The 13,466-nt window shown below is 38.0% G+C and overlaps 1 protein-coding gene across 3 annotated transcripts in view; it reads left to right on the top strand.

Moving 5' to 3' along the window:
- The window catches only part of SPIN1 (spindlin 1), a 59,302-nt gene extending 53,690 nt beyond the window's left edge, over positions 1–5,612 (top strand). For all 3 annotated transcript variants that reach the window (XM_054986591.1, XM_054986593.1, XM_054986592.1), the window contains one exon: positions 2,196–5,612. In XM_054986591.1, the coding sequence (XP_054842566.1) occupies positions 2,196–2,395 (200 nt within the window). In that variant the 3' untranslated portion in view covers positions 2,396–5,612. The remainder of the gene's footprint in view (positions 1–2,195) is intronic.
- The last annotated feature ends 7,854 nt before the right edge of the window (positions 5,613–13,466 follow it).

Here is a 13,466-nt window from a genome sequence, read left to right as displayed (position 1 = left end):
CAGGGAGGTTACTCAGATTTTATTGAACGCTTATAAAGCACCCACAAGATCATCATATAGCCAAAAGGGGTCCCATTTCTCAACCTGGATAGCTAACAGCATATTCCCACTTCTGTCCACTACCTCTTATTTTTGATTATCTGGTGCTGCTTCTCAAGGAGGACTTGTCGGCCTTGTAGTCAAGGTCCATCTCACCGCTATTTTGGTATTCCACAAACCCATGAACAGCAGAACAGTGTTCTCACACCAAGCCTCTGAGCAATTTCTGAAGGGTGTCCTTAACGCTTTCCCACCTAGGACTCCCCCACTACCTCAGTGGAGCCTCTCACTAGTCCTGGGACAGTTTATGCTACCTCCATTTGAGCCCCTTAACTTGGTCTACAGAAAGTAGCCCTCCTTGTGGCTGTAACATCCCTGAGGCGAGTAGGGGAACTAATGGCCTTATGAATAGACCCACCGTTCCTTCAGTTCTTTGATGAAAAAGTGATTCTATACCCTAGCATAGAATTTCTCCTGAAAGTGGTATCTCACTTGCAGCAAAAGGTGGTTCTACCAGTCCTCTTCCCTAATCCTACCTCAGAATCACAACGCGCATTACACAGATTAGATGTGAAGAGGGCTTTATTGTATTACATTAACAGAACGAAGTATTCAGAAGGTCCAAGTCCCTATTTATGTTATTTAGGCTCATGCAAGGGCCTCCAGGTGGCCAAACAATCTTTCTCCAGCTGGATCGTTGCAGCCATCAGATGATGTTGCTCCTTAGCCAAGGTTCCGTGTCCGGTGATGGTCAAAGCTCACTCCATCAGGGCACAGTCCTCTTTAGCAGCCTTCCTATGGGGCACACCTCTACAGGATATCTGCCAAGCAGCAAACTGGTCATTGACAGACACATTTATATGCTATTATTCGGTAGATGTGAATGCCAGAAGAGATGCAGCAGTGGGGACAGCTGTTCTCCACTCACTGTTCGCCTAATCATCTCACACCCTCCCCTATTGGTGAGAAGCTTGCTGTTCTCCCAATGTGGGACTGCACTGAAGTCCGACGATGAAAACAGTGTTGCACTTACCTGTAACTGTTGTTTGTCTCAGTTTTCGTGCAGGCACACATTCCCTCCCTCCTACCCTGCTGTGAGACTCTCTACTGGCTTGCTGCGGCCTAGGAGGAACTGGGGGAAGAAGGGACGCTCCACCCAGCAGCACAGCATTCAACAGGAAGCTTCCGCACATGCATGTGGCTGCAAGGGAGCGCCCCCTACTGTTTGAGAGCTTTAAAATCTTTCCTGGCAGCTGGCCTGCATGTGCACAGTTCCGATGTGTGCCTACACAAAGACCTAGACAAACAACAGCTACAGGTAAGTGCAACACTGTTTTTTATCCTCACATTCTGTCTCATGTATTTAGATAATCTTGCACCTTAAAATAAATAATTATATTTTACTTTTGTTGTGGTTCTTGACTTTGACGTCTCAAAGCTATAAATCATTCCATTGAACCCACTTTGTGAACTCACGAACCACCTACCATAAAACACTCTGTTTTGTGAACTCTACTTGTAAGCCAACCTTGCAAGGTAGACTTCTACTCTGTTTAGTTACCTAACAGGCTTGGAGCTTTGTCCCTTTGCGCCTGTGCCTAGGGATAGCCAAAGGGACTGGTGGCAGCCCACTAAGGCAATTGGGAGACTTTCTCTTATTGTCAGTTTTGTAACTTGTGTGAAACTGGCCTATAGGTCGCTGTGCGGCTCTTTCCCTCAGCTGGGTCGAGGTGGCAGCGCCTGTAGACCGTGACATCCTCCCACCCTGAAGTGCTATGGGATGTGTCATGGCAAAATGGAACTGGCACTTGAAAAGTAGGTGTGGTATCAGCTGGAAATTTAACAGAGTTGGATTTTTCTAACCCAAAAAGGCAAGTAATAAAAAAGTTGTGAACAAAAATGTAATCAGCATTGACCGACATGCCAAGAAAGATGTTACACAAAATATGTTCTGTTGTGTCTCAGTGAATATATATTGCAAAGCTTTGGAGAATAACTCCATAAACTTGTAACAAGCTGCATCCTGCGAATTTTGAAGTATTACTATTGACTCTTACTTGTGATTTAGCAGGGAGTACTGGTCAACTTTTGAAGGAGGCTGTGGGAATCTGTCTATAGAAATCCTTCTTTAAGTTAACCAAATCTTGTTCTTCCAGATGATTCACCTCCAGCAGAACGGGAACCAGGTGAAGTTGTGGACAGCCTAGTGGGGAAACAAGTGGAATATGCCAAAGAAGATGGCTCAAAAAGGACTGGCATGGTCATTCATCAAGTTGAAGCCAAACCTTCTGTCTATTTCATCAAATTTGATGATGATTTCCATATTTATGTCTATGATTTGGTGAAGACATCCTAGACAACACCATGCAAACTTTTGCCAAACTTGTGGAACTTCAGTGTAATATTTGTAGACACAAAGACTTAACTGCTTTCCAGTTTATTTGAAAGCTTAAATGTCCTTGCGAGCCCACAATCTCTGCCAGGAAAACTATTCCATTGTGAACTTTATTAATAGACTTATGTGAACATGATGCAGTTTTGTGTAAGGGAACTCCTTTTCTTGAAGGAAGCCTTCTGAAGGGGGTATGTGGATGACGTTAGAGAAAACAGCAGCTGCAGATTCAAGCTGTGTTAAAAGTGGCTCTAGCAATGTAATCATTAATCTGATTTTTGATTTTTTTTATCTGTAACTTTCCCTCAGCTTTTCACTTAACTGTTCAACTGCCACATGCAAGTGTAGCTTGATATTATGTTGCTTCCATGTATGTAACATTAAATTTTCTTGTCTGGCAGTCCTTGTTTCTGGGGGTTGGGCAACAATGACTATAATATGTTTTTAAGCAGTGTTAAGGAGTGCCTAACCTAATTAACATCAGTGTACTGTGATCAGCTTAACTGTTGAGCTACTATTACCTGAGAGTTTTATACATTTTAGTTGCAGGAAAGTAGACCATAACGTACATTTAAAGCAACTGGTGAGAAAATGGATAGTTTAAAAAAAAAAGCAGTTTTTGAGATAATGCAAATTGTAGGAACCAGTCAAAATATTTACAACAAGGATGCCTTCAGTTCTAAATGTAGAGCTTTATGTTACTTTGAGAAGAACCCAGGTGCTTCGTGCCATAGCAGTCTGGTTAACATTAAAGAATATAGCAGCTACTGGGTGTTTCAATATCAAAACTAGCAACTTGGATTTCTGTATGTGGACTTAAATTTGTCACATGTAAAGCCAAATCTTATGAAAGTAGAGTCCACTTGCATTACAGAGATCTTATGTTACAGAGAAGGAAAATCAGCCTGTTGCCTTCTACTTGATCTGCTGCATTCCTTCTCATTCTACTGCTCTTAGTTGAAGGCATCTTTTTATCTGGCCTTTTTTTTTCTTGGGGTTAATCCAGTCAACACCTTCCACAACTCAAACCTGTTGTTACCTTTTGTGGTGTACATTGTATTTCTCGAGATAAGCTGTTAATGTGAACTTCATTGAAAAAAAAAACACTAGAGGTCTGCATGCTAATGGTGTACTATCCAACACTAGCTAGGCAGTCTCCATGGTTCAGTCATCTGCAGCCAGATTGTGTATGTAAATAAGCAACCCACAACCACATTTTTTTTCCTTTTTGCAAGGTGATAGATGTGGCAGTTTTATATGTAATCAGTCAAAAGATATCAGAGCAGCAACAAAGATGTCAAATTGCCTCGAGGCATGACATTGCAGTAGTAAAAGCTGCTTGCAAAAGCATCTGTGAAACCAACACCACTGCTCGTTTCTATACAATTTTTCTTAGGCAGGGTGAGAAGAGTGTTGCTGATTAGCTTTTGGAGGTCCAAATTACCTCTAGTGTGGGTATACATATTGAAGACTCAATGTGGTTTAAGCCCTCATTTTTTTGCCTGACTTCATATTTTAGCCTTAAGGCTTGTGCCTCTTGCTCTTTAATGGTAACAAATATTCAGCACCAAAATACAGTATCTTAAAATCTATCATCCATTGCTACTGTTGCATTCTGTCCAGTATTTCATCATGGGCAACCAAAGGCAGAACATTGTCTTTTTCATGAAGAGCTTCTCAATGCGGTCCTTAAGCCCTAAACATAAATGTTTCTTGTGTTATTGAACAAAGTGAGCAGATTTGCAACCCAGTGTATGTGGTTTTTTTTTCATCCTGCAGATCTGTATGTTTTCTATTGACTCTTTAGAGTCCTGCATGTAAATCTCAAAACTGAGCCTGGCTCCATGAGCCCAAGTGGCACAAGAATGAGTGAGTGTATTGAAACATACACATGAATTGTGGGCTACACAAACAATGAATCCAAGGTATGTCTTGAGATATTTGCTGAGGATTAAGTAGACCGAAAATTTTACATTCAATGGCTTGCAATTGAGGATTTTCTGCAAGTCTCTGGGATACACCACATTCTGCCAGTTTAGAGTGTAATCTATATTCTGTATAAATTTTACGGTTTTTTAAGTGTCCATATTGTCTGCTTTTTTGATAGCTTAGACCACCCTTTTTGAGGCTTGAGACTAATCCTATTCCTTGCCCATCTGCTTTGGGCTTTGTTTTAGGCTCATGTTTCAGATCTGCATGCAGTGCTTGTTACCCTGGTAACTAAATGTTGGTTCCTTGTTCTAGGGGTTCAACATGATTTTCCAAGTTATCACGGGGCTTGTGGTGGCACAAGCTATGGATTTGTGTATAAAAGTTACTGGCCTTTCAATTTACCTGCTGTAGTATTGTATATTGTGTGTTTTGCGTGATGTCAGGCTGCCCTGTAAAATTTTAAAACAAATTTAAATGCAGACCATCCTTTTTTGCATGCTTAGAAGGTAGAATGTTCAATGTAACTAACAATTTAAAGTTGCATGTTAAAAATGTTTAGGTTTTTAGTTTTTTTTTATTTTGTGTTTTTGTGAATTTGCTTATTGTGCTGTTTTTTAATGGTGGATAGTAGGATTAAATGCACTGGTGAGGCAAACATAGTGCCAACAGGAGGTAACTTTCCAGGTGTATGTGTCATGCAGCATTTGAAGGGACCATGTACTCTGTTCAAAATTGAAATAAAATCAGTTTAACTAAATGCTATGCTTTTTTTGTGCCAAATTCTAAAATAAGTTGAAATAGATTCATAGTAGAGTTCCCCCTGTAGTAATGGGTAGTGTTTGCACTGGCTTTTAGCCTTCTTAAATTGATACATTTTAAAAATAAAGTCTTCTCCAAATACACACTAATTGCTACCATTTCAGAGACACCCTCCCTCCCCAAACAGCTTCATTCATTTGTGGTTCCTTGGAAATGCTGCTTTTTTTGTATTTTACATCATTAGTGCAATTTGGATGGTATGTGTATAGTTCAAAGGTCTTCGTGTTCACATTTTAAAATTAGGTAAATGACTTCATCTCTAGAGCTTGGTTTCTTTTTTATTTTTTAACAATGTAGACAGTTCCCTGTTCTCTGCATTTAGAAGTATAAACACTTTAAATCTGTTACTTAATTCTGTAAGTAATTTTTATAATTATGATGTAACTCTATCCTTAAAACATTTAAAATAAACCCTTTATGTGCAACTTAATGACTGTAAACCTTATTCTCTTAAGGCAACCGTAGTTAATGTGTTTAAAAAACTGAAGAGGAATTTTTAAATTTCATTTTTAACAGTGAGCCATTAATATTGTTACATTTTTTGCTTCTATAAGTGGCTATGCTTACTAGGCAATTTTTGCAAACTATGATGATTAAGAGATCTACTTACATTGGTTAAAACCTGGTAGTAAAAACATTGAATTATAGTACTTGTTCACAAAGCACAATCCAAGGAAGTAATGAAAGTAAAATGAAGCAGCATGAAAGTTATTTTAGTGCATCATCCCCAGCATAAACATTTAACCTGTAGTTCAAAAACTAGTCTTGCAAAGCCTCTGTCAATAGTATACATTTGGATTCAAACCAGATGTTATATGTTCAGCTTGCCAGTATAGCCACTATTAAATTTGGATAACGCTTTGTGAATCCATCAGAAGTTCAAAACTTTTTTTGGTACCCTGCTTTCTTTTTAAAGCTACTGACTTCTTGCAAGGCAGGTTACTTTTAAGAGAACATGGTTGATATCAGGCACTTCCTAGCAAGAAAATGCCTAACATAGATGTCAGCGACACTGTGATTGAATCCTAGTTTTCTAAAGAGGGAGGGGGCAGGAATTGAGATTGTACAACCTTTGCTGAAAGACTGGAGATACAGAGACAAGCATTAACCCTTTTCCTGTTAATTCTTTACCTGTCATCAAAGATAATACATTGATCCTTTTTCTCTTAACTAAGCTACCAGGACTTAATTTTCCCTTCAGATTGGCTATGGCCACTGCTTCCCTGTGACACATTTTGACAATGTGGCAAACTTACCCTTTTCTAAGCTACTAAGAGTTGTAAAGTAGGCGAAAATTCTGTTGGGGCTAATTACACATTAGCCTCTTGAAGGCATTTCTTTCTGCAATGGTGTTTGGAAGAAAGGAGTGGGGGGGGCATTTGATCTACATTTGCCAAGGTAGCTTCATGCCATACCTTGAACCAGTCCACATACCATCAGCTTCATGCCATACCTTGAACCAATCCACAAATACATAAAAATCGTGGTGCAAAAAAACCCAGTAATATCCTGTTGTCAGTTACAGCTTTTTCAAAGTCACATGACTAAAATTCTAAACTGCTTACCTAGGGTGCCTCTTCAATGATGGCAGTGTTGGGAGCAAACAGGTATATTACAGAAGGATCAATTTAAGACTGCAGTTGACACTGTCAATGTAGGCTTATAAGGTGATACAACTAGAGCTTCAGGATCAGACTATAGGCATGCTCTGGGTTAATGTACAATTACAAGTATGTGGCTTGGATACTAGCTGTTTTCTGCTTGCAGAAGGCACTTCTGCCAATTACCCTTCCCAACGTAGACTCTCACTTTGCACTCCCAAGGGTGACATTTCAATGGAAAGTGAAGTTTTACTGTGCGTGCTGCTTTGGTTGTCCTGAAATTAACTGAACTCTGGTTAAAACTCTTGTTGCACCAAAATTACTCTATTTCTTCAATGGTTATGTGATGGTTCACGTCACATTTCCCTGCATAGGACAGCATGTACATAGCTTCTTAATTGTGTCACGTTTAGCACATTGGCGCTAACAGCAAATTACTCTTATGGCTTAGCATTGATTTCTTGCTTAAAGAAGCCCACTCTGGGATCACAGAAGAATCATTTAATGCACTTTGTTATCAGCCACTTTTGCCATTGACTTCTTTTTACCTAAAACATTTTGATAACATTTCTGTAACATGCCAATGTGGGATGATCAGACAAAGGATGTGAACAAAACCACACAAGAAAGAAATAATTAAAATGGAGATTATTCCATCTGATATTTTGTCTTTTGAAGATGCTCATGGATTTTTTTCTGTTAAGTGAATGTTTGCAAAAATGTGCATAGATCTCTGGAAGAGTCGTTTTTCCTTAAAAGAATATTCAACAAAGAGAATAAGTAAGCTTTGAGATTACAGCTCTTATTATTAAAAATATGTTTATTTATTAAAACATTTACATCCCATCTTTTTGCATGGTTCACAGCAGCTTGCATAGTTAATAATTTAAAAAACAGTTAATAGGTCAAAAATATTTCCAATTAAATACAGAATCTTTAATAGCAACAAAAGTGGTTTTAATTTAGGAGGGGCTTAATTTTGAATTCACTTTCTCACGTGATTATAACAAAACTGCATATCTGCAATGCTTCATGCTGTGCTTTTGTTCGTTAGTACAGAGCAAAATTCATGTAGAAACTGCCCAGTTCCTTATTAAACACTATGATGGAATGCAGAGCCACAGGCGTGGAATTTTCTTTGACTGCCACAACAGCAGAAAATCAAGGATGCAAGTCCATACATCCTTTACTAATTTTCCCTCCTCCATTTAGATGGAGCCGGTATAGAAAGCAACTGGTTAACAAATGAATCCATCCACCACCATTGAATGGTACAAAGTTAACATAAATGCAAGCAATGACAAGAACGTCATGTCATACACATGTATTTCTATGCCATACAACAAAAACCTCCTGATGTGAAATGATAAATAAGCTTTATGCTTCTCATTGACAGTCACTAAAATCTTTGTTTAAAAATACTAGGTGCTACAGCAAAATGCTTTAGGCACCATGGCAACCTGAGATTTGTCAAGCCCTGGGCTTAATGAACTATTTTGATGAAGCAGACTTGGGTCTAGTAGATCTATTTGGTTCTATATATATATGGTTCACTTAGCCATATGTAAAAATAAATCTTGGAAAGTTTTGATTACTTATCTGTAGGAACGATATGGTTTGCTGTTAGTGTGTCTGGACAAGTGCAATCTCACTCTCTCCTGTCCTCCCTAAACCACATACAGCTTTTAAAATAACAATGTAAACTGCACAAGAGAAATTTTCTCTAGTCAGGAGTATAAATGCAATGTTTGAGAGCTTGGAAATACCTTTCTAATGTGTTTAGTAGATAACATTTGGCGGTCGCTCTGCAATGCTTACCAGCTTTCCAATAAGCAATGTTACCTCAGTCTCAATCTAAAGGTAATTTGCTCCCTTGAGAAAAATCAGGGACTCTGTTTAAATAGTGGAATGATGATAAATCTCAGTTAGGCTTACAGAACTAAGTCTGCCCTGCCCTTCCCAGGCCTTTAAAGAAACAGAATGGGTGAGGGTAATGATTGCCATGAACAAAACAGCTCCTCCTCTGAAATGTATTAACCTGCTTCATATTTTCCTCTGCAAACTGTTAGCATTGTAAAAGAGCATGCAAAAATACTAGAGAACTATATGCTTCCTGGTTAAGTCTAGCAAGGCAACACTGCAAAATATTATCTCCAACTTCTTAACAGTTCTTCCTACAAGCTTACCTGTTATGGAAGTAGAACCAAAGGGGTTAGCCATGTTAGTCTGTAGTAGCAAAATAGAAAAGAGTCCAGTAGCACCTTTAAGACTAACCAACTTCACTGTAGCATAAGCTTTCGAGAACCACAGTTCTCTTTGTCAGAGGCATCTGATGAAGAACTGTGGTTCTCGAAAGCTTATGCTACAGTAGAGTTGGTTAGTCTTAAAGGTGCTACTGGGCTTTTTTCTGTTATGGAAGTGTCACTCCTACCTGAGCTTTAATTTAAACTACACAAAAAAGGAGTTTGTCCCCTGTAAACTCTAACACATAAAAAGATGAAAAACAGACCACTAATGGAAATAATCATTAAGGGAAGGTAGATACTTGAAATAATCACTTAATATACAATGTTTACAATATCTTCTGCACAAGATTAATAAAAATGAAAGACTGTTTTACAAAGTAACAAAATAACCAAAGGGATTTTTTTGTAACTTGGAAAGACTAAGATCAGGAAGTCTGTAAAAAACAGTGAAAAATGAATTCTGTAATGACTAATGAATCATGGAACCTCTTTCCATGAAGTCTTCATTAGAAGCCAAATTAAAGTGAATCTCTTCATAAATCTTCCTAATGTGGTTAATATGATTACCTGCAACAGCAACCCTGAAGTTTCATAGTGCTACTCAAAGCAACAAGCCCTTTAATGTGTCAAATGATATGCCACACTTTTCTTTGTTCAAGGCAGTTTACAAAAACTAATAGCAAAACCGCTGAAAAACTGTCACAAAGCTATAAAACAAATGAATAACAGCCATATAATAATACTATAATAAACCACAAAACAAACAATAGGTCAGTATGGTGTCAGAAAAACTGTCACCCAATAACTGAATAAGACCAGTTTTGTATAAACTCCACTAGCCATGGCGCAGAGTGGTAAGCTGCAGTACTGCAGCCCAAGCTCTGCTCACGATCTGAGTTTGATCCTGGTGGAAGCCTGGTTCAAATAGCCAGCTCAAGGTTGACTCAGCCTTCCATCTTTCTGAGGTCAGTAAAATGAGTACCCAGTTTTCTGAGGGTAAAGTGTAGATGACTGGGGAAGGCAATGGCAAACCACCCCATAACAAAAAGTCTGCCAAGAAAATGTCGTGATGCAACATCCCCCCATGGGTCAGTAATGACTTGGTGCTTGCACACCTTTACCTTTACCTTGTGTAAACTCAAAGCTTTTTGACTCTTCTTTCAGAGGCGCATTCCAGAGAACAAGAACCATCCCTATGAAAACCATACGCTAGTGGCTATAGATCATACTTCAGGACTAGAAGACACCACCCTTAAGGACTGATGACTAGATTATAACATGTGTGCTCAGATAATGAAATACAAGATCCGTAGCATATTCAAAATAGTAAAGATTTCTTTGTGACTCCAAAGTCTTTGCTTTTTAACAATTCTTTGTATTTCATATTATAAAAATGGAGCTTGTTATAAAAAAAAATTATGCCATTTTACACCTAAATTTGATAATTACTTCCTCTCTGTGTAGACGTTTGCCTTATACAACATATCGATGATCTCCCAAATTAAACTGAAATTAGAGTTTGGACTGATAACCTCGGTTTGGAGCCACCAGAGCGTTCCCACAGATCAAAAGATTTCTTCCCGTGGAATGTGACTTCCTTTCCTTCCCTTCGCCCTGTAGCCTACAATGCTCCCCAAAATGCTGCTCCTCTGGGGATCCTGTCCCACAGGAAACTGTTTTTAAAATATCAATAGATATCAAGGTTTAAGCTACTCTTTGATCGGTTTAAGCAATTGCATTTTTCATGTATCAGATTATGTTGTAAATACTGGCTTGTATGAAAGGTTATGCAAGTCCCGTGGCCTACAACACCCAGACAAGTGCTGAGAATTGTATGTGCCCTATCAGAAATCAGGGGAATGTATGGAGCTCAATGTTTGTGAGATCAACACAGATGACCATATTAGCAAATGGTTACTTGAACGCTTTGGTAATTGTAATACAGTAATTTTTTTATCTGTGTATCATTAATAAAAGGCTTAGTAGTTTTAAATGGATATCTTAAAATATGTTCAAATTTTGAATGGAATGCAATAATACCTAAATCCATATGTTTCAAAGATAAATACAACAACTGCCTTATATGGTTGGTTATCTTACAACTAATCGGGGTCTGGTTGACAACACCATTCAGAAGTCAACTTTCACCAGTGCATGTCTGGAGTGTGCCCATTTCAACACAAGGAACAGCTCCATAGGAACAACAGGATAGACACACGGAGTTACACCTAGCAATGAATGAATAGGAAAGTTCTTCCAGGCAAGAGACTTCTGCATCTGAGCAGGGGGACATTTTGTATGATTATTTTCTCAACAATGCATTCTATGACACTTACTTCATCCAGTGTGGAAAAGTACATTTATTAAACATACACATATTTAATTAAACATCTGCATAGTATCAGGGATTCATCTTCACTCAGGTAATCAAAGATAACGTGCAGACTAACAGACTCCAAAGGTAGCATACAGTTAGTTCAAAAACTAAATTAAAAAGTATTCAGTTTCAGTCCTGAATAACTTCAAATTCAAACACAAAAGAATATCATGGAGGACATGAAAAGTTCAGTCTCTTGCTCATAGTTAAGGGATTAAGAATGACTGACGGGATCATGTGCTTTCTTCCCACCCTCCCCCATCTGTTCCCTCTTAAATGTAAATTTCCATAATTAGACTTATCTAGGCTTAAGGTTAAGACAGCACCCTCATTGATAACACTATCCAACTGGATTTGAAACCAACTTCAAACTCTAGTTTAAAATCCCTGTTAAGATGGGTCCTTAATTAGTAATTTACTTATGCATAAACAACATATTGTCTTCCTTTGTGAGTGGATAGATAGACAGGCAGTCTTGAACTGTCAGTCAGCCTCTTGGTTTAAACTCTTCAAGTGCAATCATTCTAGAGCATCTTACCTAGTTAGTATTGCGAACTATAATCTTAGAGCAGTCTTCACATGCCTACGCTTTGAAACAATGCCAACTGCAGTTTTAGCAGGCCGCTACAGTAAAATACCTAAGGACCAGCGCTTCTGTCCCTGTGGAACATCCGCAATTGAGGACTTACCTCATTATATTCTTAACTGCCCGTTGTATGCCCAACCTAGGACTAAATTTCTTTCTGAGATGTTGTCCAACCTTTGTACCCACTCAGATCCTGAGAAGATTGCAGTTTTATTAGCTGACTCGGATGCTAACATATCCCACAAAATGGCTTTATATGCCCTGGCTGCAAAAAAAATACAGGCTAATGCTGTGCTTAAGGGATAACATTAACATTGTACATTGCGGATTTTTATTGTTTTTACTGTTTTAACTGTGTATACTTTTATTGTCCTATATGAATTTGACAACCGGAAATGGTTTAATGGCTGTATCTAGTTTTAAATTTTAATGCTTTGACTATGTATCTAGTTTTAAATTTTAATGCTTTGACCGTGTCACATCAATTTTATTCAAGCTTGTGTTTCTGTTTTGTTTGTTGTTTGTGACTTGTAATGACCTATGGCTGAATACAATAAACCTTCTATTACCTCCTTTGTGAGTGAAAGACACTATAAAAACATGAATATTGGATAGAATGAACTTGATCTGGTACATGCAGATCAATTTCTTCATAAAGGCATAGCTACACATTTAAACCCACTTTAATCGAATTTAAGCAATCACATCTCCCACAGAATTCTGGGAATTGGAGTTTTTTGAAGAACAGCATCATTGTAGCATCTTAGAGTCTTGCACTCACAATGCTAAAATGGGGAACTGCAAATGGGTTCAGCAATTAAAACTGTTTTAAAGTTGAATATAACAATGCCCAAAGAGTTCAAGTGGTTTTCTGGGCAACCAGTGGCCTTAATCAGGGAGGGGCAGTTTGACTTCAAGTGTATACAGACATGTAGCTTCAATATATTTGATTCGTGATACAGAACTTTTAGCAACATTATTATTTAGGCTGTGCTGGACTGATGAGAACAGGATTCTTTTTTTTTTTTTTAGAAAAGTTTTTTATTGGGTTAGAATATTATTATTTTTACATTACATTCAATTTTCCCCAAATTTTTCATTTCTAACCCCCTCCCTTTCCCCCCCTTTTGTTGACTTCCAACAGCTTTCCCCCCCTCTGTCCCTTTTCCCTTACTTCTATTAAATTCCTCTGTCTAAAACAGATATACATTCTCCATTATATTAAGCAGTGCATCTTTAACTCCTTTACTTATTATACACCCAAACTGTACGTCTTTAGATAAACAATTTATCCCATTTTCCAATTTTGAATATTTCTGTATATCATAAACCTATATATCATAAACCATAAAGATTTCCCACATTTAAATCAAACAATTTGATTTGTTCTTTGTATATTACTCATTTCATCTTTTTATGGTAATTCTATATAGCTCATCACATAGTCCATCGATTTAACTCTTCTATGCATTCA

Source organism: Eublepharis macularius, chromosome 8 (genome assembly GCF_028583425.1).
Source record: "Eublepharis macularius isolate TG4126 chromosome 8, MPM_Emac_v1.0, whole genome shotgun sequence".
Taxonomy (NCBI): domain Eukaryota; kingdom Metazoa; phylum Chordata; class Lepidosauria; order Squamata; family Eublepharidae; genus Eublepharis; species Eublepharis macularius.
This window is presented reverse-complemented; position numbering and strand designations above follow the sequence as displayed.